This window comes from Stigmatopora argus, chromosome 12 (assembly GCF_051989625.1).
Source record: "Stigmatopora argus isolate UIUO_Sarg chromosome 12, RoL_Sarg_1.0, whole genome shotgun sequence".
In the NCBI taxonomy this organism is placed as follows: domain Eukaryota; kingdom Metazoa; phylum Chordata; class Actinopteri; order Syngnathiformes; family Syngnathidae; genus Stigmatopora; species Stigmatopora argus.
Genome location: NC_135398.1, coordinates 2,229,494 through 2,248,592, shown reverse-complemented (window position 1 = coordinate 2,248,592; position 19,099 = coordinate 2,229,494). Strand labels below are relative to the sequence as shown.

General features: G+C 37.9%; 2 protein-coding genes across 8 annotated transcripts in view; one reads left to right on the top strand and one right to left on the bottom strand.

Annotated features, from left to right (window-relative positions):
* The window catches only part of adcyap1r1a (adenylate cyclase activating polypeptide 1a (pituitary) receptor type I), a 53,516-nt gene that overhangs the window by 31,332 nt on the left and 3,085 nt on the right, over nt 1-19,099 (top strand). For 5 of the 6 annotated variants that reach the window (XR_013304190.1, XR_013304194.1, XR_013304193.1 and 2 more), the window contains 6 exons: nt 13-80; nt 2,435-2,591; nt 6,022-6,525; nt 8,483-8,574; nt 12,045-12,128; nt 16,898-17,339. The gene's annotated coding sequence lies outside the window, so the exon portion shown is untranslated. Of the gene's footprint in view, nt 1-12; nt 81-2,434; nt 2,592-6,021; nt 6,526-8,482; nt 8,575-12,044; nt 12,129-16,897; nt 17,340-18,035; nt 18,212-19,099 lie in introns of those variants that run through there. The other variant, XR_013304191.1, reaches the window with a different exon arrangement.
* LOC144085600 (growth hormone-releasing hormone receptor-like) lies at nt 2,285-19,077 on the bottom strand. 2 transcript variants are annotated; one of them, XM_077615054.1, is made up of 13 exons: nt 18,850-19,077; nt 14,899-15,007; nt 7,599-7,706; nt 7,336-7,436; nt 7,178-7,275; nt 6,366-6,498; nt 6,146-6,299; nt 4,789-4,849; nt 4,655-4,724; nt 4,493-4,587; nt 3,560-3,689; nt 3,420-3,461; nt 2,285-2,579 (listed from the first exon to the last, which is right to left on the bottom strand). In XM_077615054.1, the coding sequence occupies exons 1-13, from the start codon at nt 19,042-19,044 to the stop codon at nt 2,427-2,429; spliced, it is 1,449 nt and encodes a 482-aa protein (XP_077471180.1). In that variant the 5' UTR covers nt 19,045-19,077; the 3' UTR covers nt 2,285-2,426. The 2 variants fall into 2 exon arrangements, with proteins under 2 accessions (XP_077471180.1, XP_077471179.1); XM_077615053.1 differs by having other exon boundaries at nt 6,146-6,498.

The following is a 19,099-nucleotide window of genomic DNA, read 5'->3' as shown; positions in this document are numbered from 1 at the left end:
CGGTCCTGCTAGGATGGTCTTGTGCGCCCACCCACGTGTTGTTTCCATGTGCTCCTCATTTCCCCGCCTCTCCCTGCCCGGTAAGGTTTGCTTTTTTCTTAGTTTTTCAAGTCCTTGTTATTTTAACAATTTTAAGGAAGTTACTACTTTTGTTATTGCACCTTCCCCAAAAAATGTTTCAAAATCACAGGGAGATTTTCATTAAGAGGAACAAACCCTGACCAAAGTAATACCTTACTTTTATTTATTTAAAAAAGGATTATGTTTAGTAAGGCTTTTTTCGTTTATAAAAAAATATAGTAAGACTTTTATTTATTTTTAAAAATGATCGTGTATAGTAAGGCTTTAAAAATTAAAAAAAAGAAAGACCATGTATAGTAAGGCTTTAAAAAAAAAGACCAGGTATAGTAAGGCTTTTATTTGTTCAAAAAATGACCAGTTACAGTAAGGCTTTTTTCCCTTTAAAAAAAAGGTATATTAAGACTTTTATTTGTTTAAAAAAATGATCGTGTATAGTAAGGCTTTTAAAAAAAAAGACCATGTATAGTAAGGCTTTAAAAAAATAGACCAGGTATAGTAAGGCTTTTATTTGTTCAAAAAATGACCAGTTACAGTAAGGCTTTTTCCCTTAAAAAAGGTATAGTAAGACTTATATTTGTTAAAAAAAAGATCGTGTATAGTAAGGCTTTAATTTTTTTTTTTAAAGACCATGTATAGTAAGCCTTTTATTTGTTCCATAAATGACCAGTTATAGTAAGGCTTTTTTTCCTTTAAAAAAATACCATGTTTAAGGTTATACTTCTATTTCATTTTTCAATTTGGCTTTTAACATATCATTAAATATAAGTTTCATATTTCACATTATTCTGTTAAATTTTTACAATTCCCATAAACGTGTTCAAAATGATTAAAACCGATTTACAGTTGTAAGTTTGAAATATGCAATCACAAACAATAATTTTAATTTTTCCATTTATAACAGAGATTTTTACCTAAAACATTTTCTTTACCAAGTCCACAACAACAGTGGAATTAGTTGAAGTAAAAAAAGGAAATCATTGTAAATAGCATAACACATCAAGTTAGTGTGTCTTTATACAAACTGTATAATACGGTAACTAAAAAAGAGTGAAACCCGAATAATTGGGTTCAAAATGTACAATAAGACACTCCAGTATTGTAAGACAAATGCTCAGTTTACCCACATTTTTACACTTGGTAACTTTCTGAGTGCAGATAATATTATTTTACATATGTAGGGACGACATAAAAATGCACACACACACAACAGGAAATGTATATAAGGTAAAAATGCAATAAATAGATGAATTAATCCATTAAATAAACAAAACATTGATGAATGACATGAAATATGATCGCAAAACTTTGTTTGATTAGCTACGTCAAATATGGCTGAAAAAAAATAGGCCGGCGGACGAGTGGTTAGCGCATCGGCCTCACGGTTCTCGGTTCGAGTCCAGGTGAGTGGAGTTTGCTTGTTCTTCCCGGGCTTACGTGGGTTTTCTCTGGGTACTCCGGTTTACTCCCACATCCCCAAAACATGCTAGGCTAGCTAATTGAACAATAAATTGCCCCTAGCTATGATTGCTTGTCCTCTCCTTGTGCCCCGCGATTGGCTGGCCACCGATTTAGGGTGTCTGTAGTTAGCTGGGATAGGCTCCAGCACCCCCCGCGACCCTTGTGAGAATTATCGGTTCAGAAAATAAATGATGAAATATTGTTGAAAATAATTTCATTCATTCATTATCCAAACCGTTTAGGCCACATGGTGTCAAAGTGGCGGCCCGGGGGCCAAATCTGGCCCGCCGCATCATTTTGTGCGGCCCGGGAAAGTAAATGATGAGTGCCGACTTTCTGTTTTAGGATCAAATTCAAATGAAGAGTATAGATGTATATGAAATTTCCTGATTTTCCCCCTTTTAAATCAATAATTGTCATTTTTAAATCCAATTTTTCTGTGTTTTTAGTTCAAAAATCATTTTGTAAAATCTAAAAATATATTTAAAAAAAAGCTAAAATAAACATTGTTTTAGATCTATAAAAAACTGAATATTCAGGGTTTTTAATCCCGTTCTTTTAATCCATTTATAATAAAAAAAATCTAAATATTATATCTAAAATGGTCCAGCCAACCCGAGTCTGACACCCCTGGTTTAGCCTCACAAAGCTCGCGGGGGGTGCTGGAGCCTATCCCAGCCAAGTATGGCGAGGAGGCGGAGCCTCCCTGGAACACTCATAAAAACAGACAACTTATTGTCTGGTGTCAGGTGGACTTGCTAACCATAAAAAAAATTGCAATGAACACAATCAATGGAAAAAAAATGTCGCTTTAAAGGCTCAGTACAGCTCATTTCAGTCAAGTCAAGTGGAAATGATGTCCCGTCTTTCCTCTCCCGTCCTTTGCGTCACACAGTGGAGACGATTCCGGTGGAAGGGGGCCGGCGCAGCCCCCCGCGGGCTCCCATACTGACCTGGCTGAGGCTGGGCTTGGCCGGCGTGCGCCCACTTTGGTGAGGACACTTCCACTTCCACAAACGTCTCCGAAGCTCCGCCTGCACCTGCCAGCCAATGTGAGTATGCAACATTTACAGACTACTTGCTGTCAAAGTCCATTATTTTATTTGGCCCAGTTACGCTTTCATTGGGCAAGTCTGCCAAAATGAATCGACCAATGAGATGACAGCTTTTCCCATAGTGGCTAAATCATTACAATTTGTCCAAATGTATTTCTTACTAAGAGGCTCATTAATGTGTTGGATTTTTTTTTTAATTCATATACAGTTTTTTTTTCATTTCTTTTTGTCTTTTAATCTTTCTTTAGGCGAAAAAAAATCATTACAATTTGTCCATATCATATATTTCTTACTAAGAGGCTCATCAATGTCTTGTATTTTTTTTAATATTCATATACAGTTTTTTTCCATTTCTTTTTGTCTTTTAATCTTTCTTTAGGCGGAAAAAATAAATTATCTGTATTATTTATTTTTCTAAATTAATATAAAAATATATTTTTTGTTTATTTTTTTGTTTTGTTTAAAAACGGGGGCAAAAAAGCACAAAACATAATGCTAATATATTTAGAATGACTTTTGATTTTTAAAAAAAGTATTTACAAAGTTTATTCATTTATTTAAAGTTTTGTAAAAAATAATAATTTAAAAAAGAAACAAAAAGAGCAAATATTTTCTATATATCTATAATAATTTGAATTGAACCAAAAAACTTCAAATTTACCATACATGATTATCTTTTACAGGCCCCACAAAAACCAATGTGGCGGGCCGATTTTGGCCCCTGAGCCACCGCTTGGACACCATATATTCGGATGACGGGCTCTTTTGCACGGTACTTTTTGTAATATTCATAATATATCATCAAATTGATCCAAAGTGGTTTACCTCTCCGTTCATGAAACAGTAAAGCAGAGCCACTACGAAGCCCTGAAAGAAACAAACGTGTCAATCATTGAATGGCCACCATTGACAACAAGTCCAAAATAAACAAACCCCCCAAAAAACGTATCCCCGTGTACGATTACTTGGAAGGAGCCCAGGCCCAATTCGATGTAGAGACGAGCCGCCACACCCGTGTTTTCAGGCAGGAAGGCAAAAACGGTGTAATGCATCCCGAACAGCGGGATGAGGAAGAGCGTGGACTTGGCCAGCTTTCTGAAAAAAGCCAAAAGACAAAAATAAAAGACACCACATCACTACTTTTTAACCCAAAATGTCACGTAAAAATTCAATGCAAATGAGGTTTTTGCTATCAGGGGATTCAATGTCAAGCCATAAAACATTATTTTTTTACTCGCCATGGCAATTCAACCCATCGACAACCTATTTTTGAATAATTCTAAAATCTATTTCGATGATGCGATACTATTTTTTTAAGCTTTTAACGTATTTTCCGGACTATAAGTCGCCGTTTTTTCCAAGTCGTCAGTATTCAAGTGGCTTGGACATGTCTGACGGTCAATGGTAATGAAGCAAATACATTTGCAATGGCTAAAATGCTATTTCTGAACAATCCTAAAATCTATTTTGAGGATTCCAAACTATTTTTAAGGTCTTGTGTATTTTCCGGACTATAAGTCACACTTTTTTCCTAGTGGCCAATACTCAAGTGCGACTTTTAAATGTTTTCTTTTCGGTGTTATGTTGTTTTTACAAGCTAAAGCTAGCTGGGAAAACTGAAAAAATCTATTTTGAGGATTCGATACTATTTTTAAGGTCTTGATGTATTCGCCGGACTATAAGTCACACTTTTTTCCTAGTGGCCAATACTCAAGCGCAACTTTTAAATGTTTTCTTTTCGGTGTTATGTTGTTTTTACACGCTAAAGATATCTAGAGAAACAGTTTTATTAACAGTTGCCTATTTAGCATTTGTCAAAGACTGGCTTTTTTAGGGCCTCGGTTCAAATCCCAAGCCAATCAAAGCCTATTTGAAAACATTTCTCCTTTGCGACTCACATAAAATGTCCGCCCTCGTGGTTTCCGGACATGGCGGAAGATGTGAGTTTCTGCACCAGGATGCGGATCACGTTGACAAAGATGGCGATGTTGATCTGGCGGGTCGGAAACGGCACGGCGCTTTTATTGGCCGCCGTTGTTTGGCGCACTCCAACTACTCACCAGCAAGGAAGCCGTTATTGGGCCCTTGATAATCCACCAAATGGGAACATTATCGGTGTCATCCCAGCAACTAGCCGCAAAGGTTCAAAACATGAGAAGCGGGCCAAATGTAATAACACGGCGCAAACGTGTACCCTCTGTCGTCGTAGAAGAATCTGGTCAGCACCCAAAGGACCAGAATTATCGAGGGGAGTCCTGGAACAGATGGACACTTTGACAGACAAATTGGAAGCAAAAGATGGCAGTGTGCCACCGTTAAATCATAGAAATGAGATTCTAATAAACCCTTAACACAGAAGTAGTTACCTCAAATTAAAAAAAAATCTGATTTTTTAAAATTGTTTCACTTTATTGCATCTCATCATTGGTTATTTAAAAAAAAAAGAAGGAAAAAATAGGAAAATTTCACACATGCATATACATCCATACACACAGTATATACACATTCATAAATATATATATATATATGTGTATGTACGTATGTATATATATGTATATGTATGTTATATATATATATACTTTTTTAATAACCAATTATAAGATGCAATCAAGTGAAACAAGACTTTTGTAAAATTTTGAGGTGTATATATACATATACATACATATACATATATATACATACACATATATACACACATATATATATATATACATACACACACATATATATATATATATACATACACACATATATATACACATACATATATATATATATATATATATACATATATATAAGATGCAATCAAGTGAAACAAGACTTTTGTAAAAATTTGAGGTATATATATACAAATACACATATATATGAATATACATACACATATATACATATACACACATACATATAAATATACACTTATACATATATACATACACACACATATATATATATACATATGCAAATACACATATATACATATACACACATACATATACATGTACATACATACATACATACACACACACATATATATATATATATATATATACATACATACATAAATATATATATATATACAAATACATATATATACAAATAAATATATATATACATATACACAAATAAATATATAAATACATATACACAAGCATACACTAAGTGTATTGAGAGATAGAGATGTCATCCAAATGTGAATATTCTGCCTTAAATGACCCAAAATGTGATATTCATACACATCAAGCCATTATGGGGTTGTTTAGTTCAATGACCCAAAACACTCAATTACCCTACAAAGCTCCCACTTTCACACATTTGTATACACGAATTAAATACTCAAATTTTCCACAAACAAAACGTGGGTCTCTCGGACAAACAGTATATTATAAAAATCTATCAAATGCACTAAAAAAGACTTTGAATTCTACAGGCCTCACTGGAACACAAGCAGTTCTCCGCTCGTCCTTCAACCAACATGGCCGGCAAGATCAAGAGACTCCGCCCCCCCCCCCCCCGGGTGGAAGCGGAGACCTTCATGAACCCCAAATACTCACCCCATCCAATCAGGATGTACCACCAGAAGTATATCCTCTGGGAGACAAAGGTGAGGGCCAGCAGGGTCTGCAAGTAGATGCCCTCCACCAGGAGCCAAAAGTAATTGGCCAGGATGCTGAACTGGAAGAAGGCCACGGCCGACTTGCACGCCGTCTGACGGGAGGAAGCCCCCGTTTGGTTTTTGGACGACGTCCCCGGCCGTCGGCCGGCGGAACTCACCGTGGACACGGAGCAATGGTCCAGCGTTTCGTCGGCGAACAGCACCGCGTCTTTGACGAAAACGGCGCTGGCCCGCAACACGAACGAGGAGAACAAGTTGATGTGGATGTAGTTCCTGGTGCAGTGGAACTTCCTGAGAGGGACCAATCATTTTTTTGGGGTGAGTAACAAATTACATTTCATTGACATTTTTACAGAACGGAAACCGATTTTTAAAAATATATGTAAAGTCTAAATTCATTGTTTTCCTTTTAATTTCAAAAGAAAAAATAGTAAATATGTTCTTTTTTCAGGCGTTTATTAAAAAGGGGAATTGGTAAGAGTTAATAGTTTTATTTATTTTATTTTATGTTTTCTTATGTAGTTTTTAAAAATATTTGAAAATGAAAAAATGGGGAAAAAGCTGTTTGTTTTTAATGTTAATTTTTTTATGTATTCTCTTTATTTTTTAATAGTTTTTTTAGAAATGATTATAAAAATGATTTAAAAATATTTGATTAACATTGAAAAATCACAATGGAGAACAGAATATTATTTGTTTTATTTTATTTTGAAAATTCCTGAGTTAAAAAAGAACTGAAATCAGGGAAATATTAGCTTTTTTTAAATTAAATTGTTTTTTCAAAGGCAAAAAAAGAAATAAAAAAGAAACTATTCTCTACTTACCCACTATCTATATTTAGCATGAAACAGGATTTAGGAAAACATTAACACATTTAACGCTTTAGGCTCTAAGTAAAAATAACATACAATTTTGCTCACAACCAAAACATTCTCCACCAAAGCTATCAATTCCATTTTTTTCAAAGTACCTGAAAGCGGCGAACACGGCAATGGCCGTTAAAAGGGAGACGAGCGAGGTGGCGTAGCCCACCGTGTACACCTGTCTGAAGGTGGACAGGTAACTGGTCTGCAAATGGAAAAACAATATTCATATTCTTTCCAATAAGAAGGCGGGACTATAACTCACCTCCGTTTCCGGGCCGCCGTCGTCCTGAAACGTGCAGACGTCCTCGTAAGGCGGATAAATATCTGACCAGCCGTTGGCCGTACAGTTCCTGGAAACCAAGCCTAAAAAGAGCGCCTTTAAACATTTGCAACGGGAAATCGCTTCTCCTTTTTTAAAAGCCCAAATCACCAAATAATAGACTTCAAATTCAAATTTAGTTTCCCAAAACTGGTTTTTTTTTTTAAATGACGTCCAAGATGGAAGCTACGTATTTGTTGACTAACCGTGACCGCTGGAAAAATGGTGGAAGACGTCCGAGCAGGACACGTTGACCACCTGACCCACGTCGGCTCGCAACCAACAGCCGATTTCGTCCCACTCCGTCTGGCAACCTGAGACCAATCAGAAAAAAAGCTTTTCCATTATAACGCTTGACTAATCTATAAAAAAAAAATAGCTAGGTCTACAATGTCTTGTGTGTCTTGTGTCTGTCTTGCTACTGCAATCAACAAATTTCCCGAATACGGGATGAAATAAAGTTCTAATCTAATCGCTTCATCATAAATTGGCCGATACGGGCTCAAACTGGTATTGACGATCATAGCCGTCTTTGGCTTTGACGCATATAGCCTCCCGTTCGATTGCCAGTGTGGATATGTTGACTGAAATGAATAGATTAGGAACTAAATAAATAAAACAATCTTATCTTAAATGCTTTTGATCTGAATATTGTTGTTGGTATTCTTAGCAGGAGTCAAAAAGTAGGAAGGGGGCGTGTACGTACCCAAACTTCCATCCGCGTAAATAAAACTTTCAAAACAAACCACGGGGAAAAGTAACCAAGTCACAACAAAAGTCAAACCAAACAAACCCTCACAAAGCGACTTTTGGTTTAACTCGACAGCGGTTAACGAGACCATTAGGACCAAGTGGTGGCACGGGAGGCAGGGATTGGTCGAGAACACGCAATAGGTGACAGCAATGAGTCAAGAACACGTCACGCAGAGCAAAAGTCCCTAAAAAACCCATAAAAAAACAAAACCAAACAGCTCCATTTCCTTTCCCAACCTTTTGTCACATTGGTCTTGACTTTGTCAAACAATTTGACAGTTTCCAGCCGCCAAAAAGCCGACTAAAAGACTCTTTCCCTCATTCTTCTCTCTAAAAGGGTCTTCCAAATCCGGACTTTCCACGGATGGGCATTTCAGAAGAGCCTTTTACGTAACAGCCGTCAGCCGGAACCGCCGACGAGGAGACGAGGTAAAAAAAAACGAACACATCTCGAGAAGTCAGTGAACTTTTTGGGCCAAAAATAAAGTCAGATTCCTTCCAATATAATTGAACATTTAAAAAAAAAAAATTGTGCACCCCTAAAAAAAGCTTGCACCCTCGGCGGTCGCCCACATTGCCCATAGCGAAAACCACCCCCGGATTGGGCCAATCACAATGCTAGTGGCTAATGACACAATGAAATATCCATTACATTAACGACAAGAGACAGTTGCTCTGGAAGCAAATGTCACCCCCGGAAAAAAAAATGCCAACCTTACCCACGTATGTTTTAGCCAGAAGGAATGGGAAGCTCTCAAAATGGTCGCTTTTGAAGGTTGAACTGTAAATATGGTCTTAATAAAAGACAATAATATTACAGAGGTGAAAATAGAAGATGGAAATCCCTACTTTGACAGGTTTCGCAATGTAATTGCTTCAATAATTTAGTAACGCTTTACATATTTTTTTTATCCAAAGACCTTTCCCCTCTTTCTAGCAGTGGAATTCATTTTTCTGTTTGACCGCAAATTAATTTTCTTCCTCCGCAAATTGATCATAGTACATCCAATTTCCCCTCATAAAAGGGCAATCTATCTCCTGTCAAAAGTCAACCAAGGTTAATTTACCTCAAATGGATTCTTGTTTTTTTCATTCTTTTTCCGAACCGCGTATTCGCACAAGGGTCGCAGGGGGTGCTGGAGCCTATCCCAGCTAACCATGGGCACCAGGCGGGGCGCACCCTGAATCAGTGGCCAGCCAATCGCAGGGCAGGAGGAGAAAGACAACCAATCACTTGTAGCTAGGGGCAATTTAGAGTGCTAACAATTTAGCATCCAATTAGCCTAGCATGCATGTTTTTGGGATGCGAGAGGAAACCGGAGTACCTGGAAAAAAAACCACACGAGCCCAGGGAGAACATGCAAACGCCACACAGTGAGGACCCACCTGGGATCGAACCCACGACCCCAGAACTGCGAGCCCTACACACCAACCACTCATCCACCGCGCCTCCATTTACTATAAATATTAAATTTTAATATTAAATTTCCCGAATACAGGATGAATGAAGTTATCTAATCTAATATTTAAAAATATCTTTCATTTTTTTATTTACATTAAAATGTAAAATTAGAAGCACTAAAACATGTGTCAAAGTGGCGGCCCGGGGGCCAAATCTGGCCCGCCGCTTCATTTTGTGTGGCCCGGGAAAGTAAATCATGAGTGCCGACTTTCTGTTTTAGGATCAAATTAAAATGAAGAGTATGAATGTATATTAAATTTCCTGATTTTTTTCCCCTTTTAAATCAATAATTGTCATTTTTTAATTCATTTTTATTCTGTGTTTTTAGTTCAAAAATAGATTTAAAAAAAGCTCAAATAAACATTGTTTTAGATCTATAAAAACGGAATATTCAGGGTTTTTAATCCAGTTCTTTTAATCCATTTATAAACAAAAAAAAATCTAAATATTATATCTAAAATGATCCGTCCCACATGAAATCAAGTTGACGTTAACGCGGCTCGCGAACCAACCCGAGTCTGACACCCCTGCACTAAAATATTCTGTTTTATTCTTTTTTTTAATTTAATTTTTTTAAATGCAGTTTGCACTCCTGACGCAACCAAAATGTAACATTTGACTAAGTTGGCCAAGAAATGTTGACAGGCGCCCTTGGCTGTTAGCGACCATTCCTTGCCAAGCTCCCCTGATTTAAATGAAATGAGACGGCTATCGACGTCAATGGGCTGGGCCTCAATTCCCTAAAGTTCCCCTCTATCTACTATTTTTGTCCGCCCACCTACGTGACATCAACGTCGGCGTGGCGGCGAGTCGCCTCCGAGGCCTCCCGTCAAAAAGGGCACAGCGGGAAACTGGAATGATTCCAGACTAAATTTGAGATTTGGCGACAGATTCGTGTGCGCAAACACGTCACTTGAATGAATGTTTTTTTTTTTTTTTGACGCTCCACAGGAAGTCTTTCGTGACAAACGCCAAAAAAAGTGACAGCGTGCGTTGCTTCATCTGCTGTTTTTTTTTTTTAAATGACGGGGTGCAATTCCTATTTTGGGGGTTCCCGTCCAATTAGCATGACAACCTACACTCAGATGAGGGATATTTATTCTTAATAATGATGGGTTCGGAAATATAATAAATATAGGGGGCTCACTTACTCACATTATTGATGTCATTGTTTTGGATTTTTGTTATTAATTTATTTTGGTTCGTGGGCCACATTCATGAACGGATCGGGCCAATTCCAGCCCGCAGGCCGTAGGTTTGATTCCTTTATTTAATTGGAGTATCATATGTTATTTTCATATTCTGTATTATAAGCAGTGTTATACGTTGCTCTTTGCAAATTTAATTAGATGTGAAACAAACATTTAATTTAAAACCATAATTTACATTTTATTGTTATTAATCAGTTGTCCTCTATTAACGGATATTATATAAATATGGAATACAGTCAAAAAATTATGGTAAATGAATATTGTATTTATCCAATCAATGTTTTTGAATGGCAGTTTCAATTGAATGTTTTTACCCATTTGTCATTTTTAACTGTATTTTTAAAAACTATAATAATGTGAAAAAAATTCTAATATTATCATATTTAACTTTACATATTCCAGTTTAATCATTAGTAATTTTGCCTAAAAACAAAAGAACAAATCAACTATAAACTACGCACAAACTATAATAGAGATAAATTGCATTCCAAACATAATAAATAAAAAAACAATATTCATTTGCCGTCCCGCTTATCTGCACAAGGGTCGTGGGGGTGCTGGAGCCAATCCCAGCTGCCTGTGGGCAACATTCTGAATTGGTTGCCAGCCAAACGCAGCAAAAAAATAACTATAAATAGATCATTCTAAATGATATTATTACTGGGATCATGCCACGTGTCCACAAGCATTAGTAATAACATTAATAAAAGGCTGCATCGCATTTTGAAAATTACGATGGCTCACTGCTTTAGTGGGTCACTAAAATGATGGTCAGTCATTGGTTGTTGGTGTGCAACTGGCTAAAATGTCTGCCGGCAAACTTTTAACTCCAATGCCAACGTGTGTGTGTGTGTGTGTGTGTGTGTGTTTTTGTGACCCTTGTGAGGATAAAGCGGTTCAGAAAATGAACGAAAAAAAAAAAAGAATGAACTTATTGGCTGCCCCTGGAAACGATAAAATCAATTTTAACGTCACACGACCCAATTTGTTCAACTTTAGACGTTCCCACGTAACCTTTTAAAAATCAATATCCACGCGTTGCGGGTTGCGGCCAACAAATCAGCCTTAAAAGAGCTTCAAGCTAAAGTCCGATTTGATTGGATTCCACTTTTCCAATAAACACACGGCGGGCCTGTTTCATTCATGAATTGTATCGCTTTGAGTTAGCCGGAAAAAAAAAAAAAAAGCTTTTAGAAGCTTAACATCATCCACATTTCCATTTTTAGCCCCGACTGAGCCAAAGAAAGAACGAGCCGCCGTCCCATGATGCAACATCACTCCACCTTTATCAAGATGCCAACTAACTTATGGTAAGACCTTCTTTTATTTCCTAAGAATCGAGACGTGATCCCAAAGTAAGAATATAAACCACATGATTTCCCACTAGAAGTCCGACACAATCTGGTTTAAAAGCACATTAAAAAAAACGATTTGGTAACAACAAAGCTTTTCTTTCGGCTTTTGTGGTTCGGGGAAACGTTTAGCCACTTGAATGTCACCTTATTTGGGATTAGGGGGCGCTCTTTTGGAATAGCTTTAGACCCCCAGGGGAGAGCATTCTGATGACGATGATGACCCGGGATGGCTAAAAGTCCCGCATTTATACCCACAACAAATGCCAAATACACATGTAATAGAATCCCATACCTATCAGAAGAAGCTAGCTAAAGCTCAGATGTAAGAATAATAACAATGATGCACCCTTCACAAACGGACTCAAATGTCAACAATGACAATTATAGTATCGCTAGGCTACAAATCAGGCTAATCCACGCTCGACTCGGCAAAAAAAAACATGCACAAACAGCCGCAAATGTCAACAAGAACAGCAAAATTATGGCTAAATTACAAATCAGGCTAATCCACACTCGACTCGGCTAAAAAGAACACACAAGAAATGGCTTTTTGTCAGTTTTCAGCACAGCTTTTCTATTTATTAGCGTAGGACGCAACATAGAACATTGTATAGAACACGTAGACAACGCGGACAAAAGACTAAAGCTAGCAAGACACGAGCTATTCTACCCGATGACTATTATAACGAATGCATACATTGGTTAATTGGTTAAACCCAGTGGCGGTCCGTGCATTTTCTCGTAGCGCCTTCAACGAATCAATCCAACCCTCAAAAACTATTTTATGGCTATAAAACCTCTACTGCGGCTACAGCTGCGACACGTATAAAATAATCAATAAATCAATGCACAAAAATGGGGTAAAATCCACTTCCTAGAAGCATTTCATGATTAGATCCAAATACTGGAGCTTTCCAGACATTAAAACCAGGCCAGGGGGGTGATTTTCCCGGGAAAAGACAGCGATGAACGTCAATGGCGTACGGGCAAACATTGCCCGAAAATGGGGTAAAATTGTGGGAGGAAGCTAACAGACAATTTGGAATTATTTAATAAGTATTGATGGACAAAATATAATATATGCTTCAGATATTTCTTAGGCCCAGAGAAGGCCCTGACGGCCCGCCACTTTAACTTAAGCCTAATAATAATTCTGACAGGTATGGATAAATATGTTCTTATGTGCAAAGCGTGATCACCCCCCAAAAAACCACGCACACCGCAGTATACAAGCCAGCTCGACGTCACGGCCGCCCTAAAAACGTTTTCCGCACCTGCCCGTTAGACGTAACGCAAACGGACACGCTAGCACGCTGGCTTTGACAGTCAACTTCATCACATGACATTTATCTGCGTAATGAGCGGCGCCCGGATTCTGGTGTCGTCCCATTGTTGGCTGTCATCACGGCTAATTTACATCAAATGATTGGCCCAAACGCTAACGTTTGTCTCTTTGTGATGACGTGACGACAAAGACCCGTCATGGCCTCCCTGAAGGGAAGGGAAAGTTTTTTTTGAAGGTTAATTGTGAATAGAATCGTTGGGTTCTATTTTTTGGGAGTGCTGAGGCAAATATGTTTTGTGTCGTTTAGCTAATTTTTTGCTAAGCTAGTGGAGGAAATTGCTTGTTGTTTCATAATTAGCTTTTGCTTGGACTTAGAATAGATACCAGTAGTCAACATAGATAAGTAGTCCATGTAGATAAGTAGTCAACGTAGGTTAGTCGACGTGGATAAGTAAACGATGTGGATAAGTAGTCGACGTCGATAGGTAGTTGACGTAGATAGGTAGTCGACATAGATAGGTAGTCGATGTAGACAGGTAGTCAAGGTAGATAGGTAGTCAAGGTAGATAGGTAGTCAACGTAGATAAATAGTCAACGTAGACAAGTAGTTAAGGTAGATAGGTAGTCAAGGTAGATAGGTAGTCAACATAGATAGGTAGTCAACATAGATAGGTAGTCAACGTAGATAGGTAGTCAAGGTAGATAGGTAGTCAAGGTAGATCGATAGTCAACGTAGATAAGTAGTCAACATAGATAAGTAGTCAAGGTAGATAGGTAGTCAAGGTAGATAGGTAGTCAACATAGATAGGTAGTCAATGTAGATAGGTAGTAAACGTAGATAAGTAGTCAACACAGATTAGTTGATGTGGATAAGTAAATGACGTGGATAAGTAGTCAACATAGATAAGTTGTCAACATAGATATGTAGTCAACATAGATAGGTAATCAAGGTAGATAGGTAGTCAAGGTAGATATGTAGTCAAGGAAGATATGTAGCCAAGGTAGATGGGTAGTCAAGGAAGATGGGTAGTCAACGTAGATAGGTAGTCAAGGTAGATAGGTAGTCAACGTATATGGGTAGTCAACATAGATGGGTAGCCAACGTAGGTAAGTAGCCGGCGTAGATAATTAGTCAACATAGATAAGTAGTGAACATAGATAAGTCGTCAACATAGATGGGTAGCCAACGTAGATAAGTAGTCAGGTACACAAAGTGCCATTGACGAATGTTCATCCGCCCCTCCCAGTCAAATTGGATTGGACGTCGACGGCCATTAAGTTAACTTTTGAGGCCCAAAATAAAGTAGCCTGGCCCACTTGAGCTCCAAACGTGGTCCGCGAAGGAAAGCGAGTTGGACACCCCCGCGGTCCAGTGTACCGCGGCTGGCCTCAAATGTGCCTTTGCGTGCAAAGCGTGACGAGCAAAGCAGGAACACCCACCGCTGTGCGCCGTCTGGTTGTGAACTTCTCTGCTTCTCGCCTGGCTACAAATGTCACGGGCCCTCAGGTGCTGCGCAACGATGGCGCAGTCCGGGTGGATGCATTCCGTCTGAAAACACGATAACAAATCCAATATCAGCGACACACAAACACACACACACACACACACGCACGCATAACTCAAATGATTAATATTTTCCTCGAAGCTGTCACAACACGAAACAAGCGACGGGAGACAAACATGTGCTTTACTGTACCATAATACACTGGATTAGGGATTTAATGTCCCGTATCCCAGATCAATTTACTCCTACTCCACTTCATTATTCCATATTGAAATGAAGTGGAAAGACATTAATGCAGAAAAAGACACCACCGCTGTTTTCGTTACGCAATCCCGACGCCCCGCCATTATTTTATATCACATCAGGAATTATTTAATTGCGAGTGGCAGCGAGTGAGCGCAGTCAAAGTCTTCAAAATCCTGTCTTGGGGAGAAATAAAAGGGAGATTGAGGGAATATATTGAAGGAGCTTTAGTCAAAGATTGAAGACGAGAGATGTAAAGAGGAATTATTGCAGAACCTGGTGACATTATGAACAAATTAAGGCAGACTCGGGTTGGTTCGCGGGCCGCTTTAACGTCAACTTGATTTCACGTGGGCCGGACCATTTTAGATAGAATATTTTGATATTTTTTTTATAAATGGATTAAAAGAACTGGATTAAAATCCCTGAATATTCAATTTTTTATAGATCTAAATCAATGTTTATTATAGCTTTTTTTATATATATTTTTTTAGATTTTAAAAAATGATTTTTGAACTAAAAACACAGAAAAAATGGATTAAAAAATGACAATTATTGATTTAAAAGGGGGGAAATCAGGAAATTTCAAATACATCTATCCTCTTCATTTGAATTTGATCCTAAAACAGAAAGTCGGCACTCATCATTTACTTTCCCGGGCCGCACAAAATGATGCGGCGGGCCAGATTTGGCCCCCGGGCCGCCACTTTGACACCTGTGATGTAAAGGATGAAAAAATTGAAAAGTCTTCATGCCATTACAAATGACTGTAGCAACTGTCTTTTATCTTTCTGATCATTTTTTTTACATTTCTGTAAATTGCTGCTTCCTCCCTAGCCCCGCCCACTGTATTGCATTTAGTACTGATATTTGATTGATTGTCAAAAATGAGGTAGTATATGTTTTATATTTTTTCAAACACGACTTTAAAATGCAAATTTTGAAGTGAATAAATCATAGAAAGGTACCCAAATGAAAAAAAATGAAAACCAGAAGCAGAAACCCATTAATATTCAAAAGATTTTTTATACATCCAATTCAGTTTGCTACTTATTTTTTACGACTTATTTATTGTTATTATTTATAGATTATTTATTTGTCTATTTGTTTGTTGTTATTTGTGTACCTGGTGGTGCATCTTTAAATCTCATTATAATCATATAATGAGAATAAAAGCATTTAATTCAAGTCAATTAATAATTCCAAAAATATGTGCTAACATTTACTTGGTGCTAGCATATTAAATAAAAAATTAAACATTTAATTTGACCCACTAGAAATGAATTAATTTCAGCACTCATCTCATTTTCTGAACCGCATTATTCTCACTAAGGTCGCGGGGGGTGCCGGAGCCTACCTGGGGGGTGACACCCTCAATTGGTGGCCAGCCAATCGCAGGGCACAATGAGGAAAAACAACCATTTATTGGCAGTTTTTTAATTAATTCCGAAAACAATTCCAAATTAATGTCAGTGAAATCATCACTGACAAACTCCAAATATATTAATTTTAATTTTAATTATTTCCAAAGTACCCATTGGCCAAATCTTACATGATGCGAATCAAACAAAATCAAATAAAATCCTTTTCAACGCGTCTATTCCTCGTCAGGGTGTTGTAGCTTATCCCAAATGACTTGAAATCAATAATTAAAAAAACCATTAATGCTTACTTTGGATTGTTCTGAGCAGGTTCGAATAATACGGAAGAAGCCAAGAATGATCAACTGGAGATGCGGCTTTGGAAAAGCCAGCCACGTGGGACAAGTGAAAAGAAAACTGCTGATAAACAGTCGACGCCCGGAAGAAAAAGTGGCTGGCAAATATTAAGGGAAGATGTTTGATATCGGGCGCTTGTCGAAAGTGAAGGACAACGCTCCAGGGATGGCTACCATGGAGAGCACTGAAAAGATAGCACAAGACAGCCAGATGAAGGATGTCACCGTGGCTTATTACGCCAGAACAATAAAGACATTTCAAAAGTCCTTTCGGCAAGGCAGGGGGAGTCAAACCCCAGGCCGGCGGGCCGAATCGGCCACCAGGAAATGGCCTGGAATCAGCAGGAACCGATATAGGAACAAGAAGCATCCCTCAAAATCAATAGGAAATGATGCAAAATCCTTTGAAAGTCATGGTGAGTACCCGAAAATGGACAAAGTGAACTCATTGCCTGCTATTGACAATCATAGATGGACCTTAAATAGACCTTAAATCAGGGGTGTCAGACTCGGGTTGGTTCGCGGGCCGCTTTAATGTCAATTTGATTCCATGTGGGCCGGACCATTTTAGATATCATATTTAGATTTTTTAAATATAAATGGATTAAAAGAACTGGATTAAAAGCCCTGAACATTCAGTAATTTATAGATTTAAAACAACGTTTATTTTAGCTTTTTATATATGTATATTTTTAGATTTTACAAAATGATTTTTGAACTAAAAACACAGAAGAAATGGATTAAAAAATTACAATTATTGATTTAAAAGTGGGAAAACCAGGAAATTTAATATACATCTATACTCTTCATTTGAATTTGATCCTAAAACAGAAAGTCGGCACTCATCATTTACTTTCCCGGGCCACACAAAATGATGCGGCGGGCCAGATTTGGCCCCCGGGCCGCCACTTTGACACATGTGCCTTAAATAGACCTTAAATAGACCTTAAATAGACCTTAAATAGACCTTAAATAGACCTTAAATAGACCTTAAATAGACCTTAAATAGACCTTAAATAGACCTTAAATAGACCTTAAATAGACCTTAAATAGACCTTAAATAGACTTTAAATATACCTTAAATAGACCTTAAAATGCCACAAAACTAACAGGAAGTCACCTGGAAATGGCCCAAAATCAGCAGGAACTGACAAAGGACCAAGAAGCATCCCTCAAAATCAAGAGGAAATCATCTAAAATCTACCAAGAATGACCTGTGAGTACCCTAAAATGGACAAAATGAACTCACTGCCTGCTATTGACAATCATAAATGGACCTTAAATAGACCTCACCCCTATTTAAAAAAAGCAAGTTTCAGCATGGATTTTCACATTTTTATGAACGTACAAAAAAACAAAAAAAAAGTTCCCTCAGAAAAAAAATGCGATGTCGTGAATCCGCGATAATCGAGGGATTACTGTAGAAGCAGTTTTGGTAAACCGATCCGGATTAGAGCCAAAATGACTACATCGAAATCGATTTTACAAAAAAACGTGCCTGGAAAAAAATCCCGTACAAAACTTCTTATCTGGCATCCACAATTTAAAATGATAAAAAAACTGGAAAAACGTACAAGTTGCCAGGTATGCATACACGACCCCCCCAAAAAAAGTTGCAGTCTGACAACTATCAAACAATTCCAGATGACCTTTTCCTGTGGCCAAAATCCGTCAATTTTCGCCGATTCCTCCAAAATGGCCTTCCCGTACCACCTTCAACTTTGCCACCATTTTGTTCCTCACTTTCAGAATTAAAGTTCCTAAACATCAAACCCATCCAGCGGTGACTCCCTCTCAAAAAAAGGGCATGTCGTCACGACCGAACGCTCCACTTAGCGCCCCCAAAAACGAGGACGTGTACGTCTACCCGCAAAAAAGCCAATCCTCATCACGATCTTAACAAAACAGAGGTTTCCACTCACTCACCACGGGTACACAAAGACACCAGAAGAGCAGAAATCCATCCTGAAATCTGCCAAATAATCCTCCTTTGGATCTCATTGTGGTGAGGAGGGAGATGTTTCCAGAAAATGGGGTGCCGTGTGCAGTCCCGCGATGAAATATGCACTGTGTCAACCTAAAATAGATGACTGCCAGATGAAAACTTGAATCTCTCCTCATCACTCTCTCTCTTTCTCCCTCTCTCTCTCTCGCTCTCTCTCTCCATCTACGAATC

Bases quoted from the DNA above. Each gene is read 5' to 3' on its own strand.
- LOC144085600 (XM_077615053.1), bottom strand. From the start codon at position 19,044: ATGAGGAGAGATTCAAGTTTTCATCTGGCAGTCATCTATTTTAGGTTG. The intron at 4,850-6,145 runs GTGAGTATTTGG...CATCTGTTCCAG, and splicing joins GTACATCCTGATTGGATGGG to GACTCCCCTCGATAATTCTG. The intron at 4,725-4,788 runs GTACACGTTTGC...CTTTGCGGCTAG, and splicing joins TTCTTCTACGACGACAGAGG to TTGCTGGGATGACACCGATA.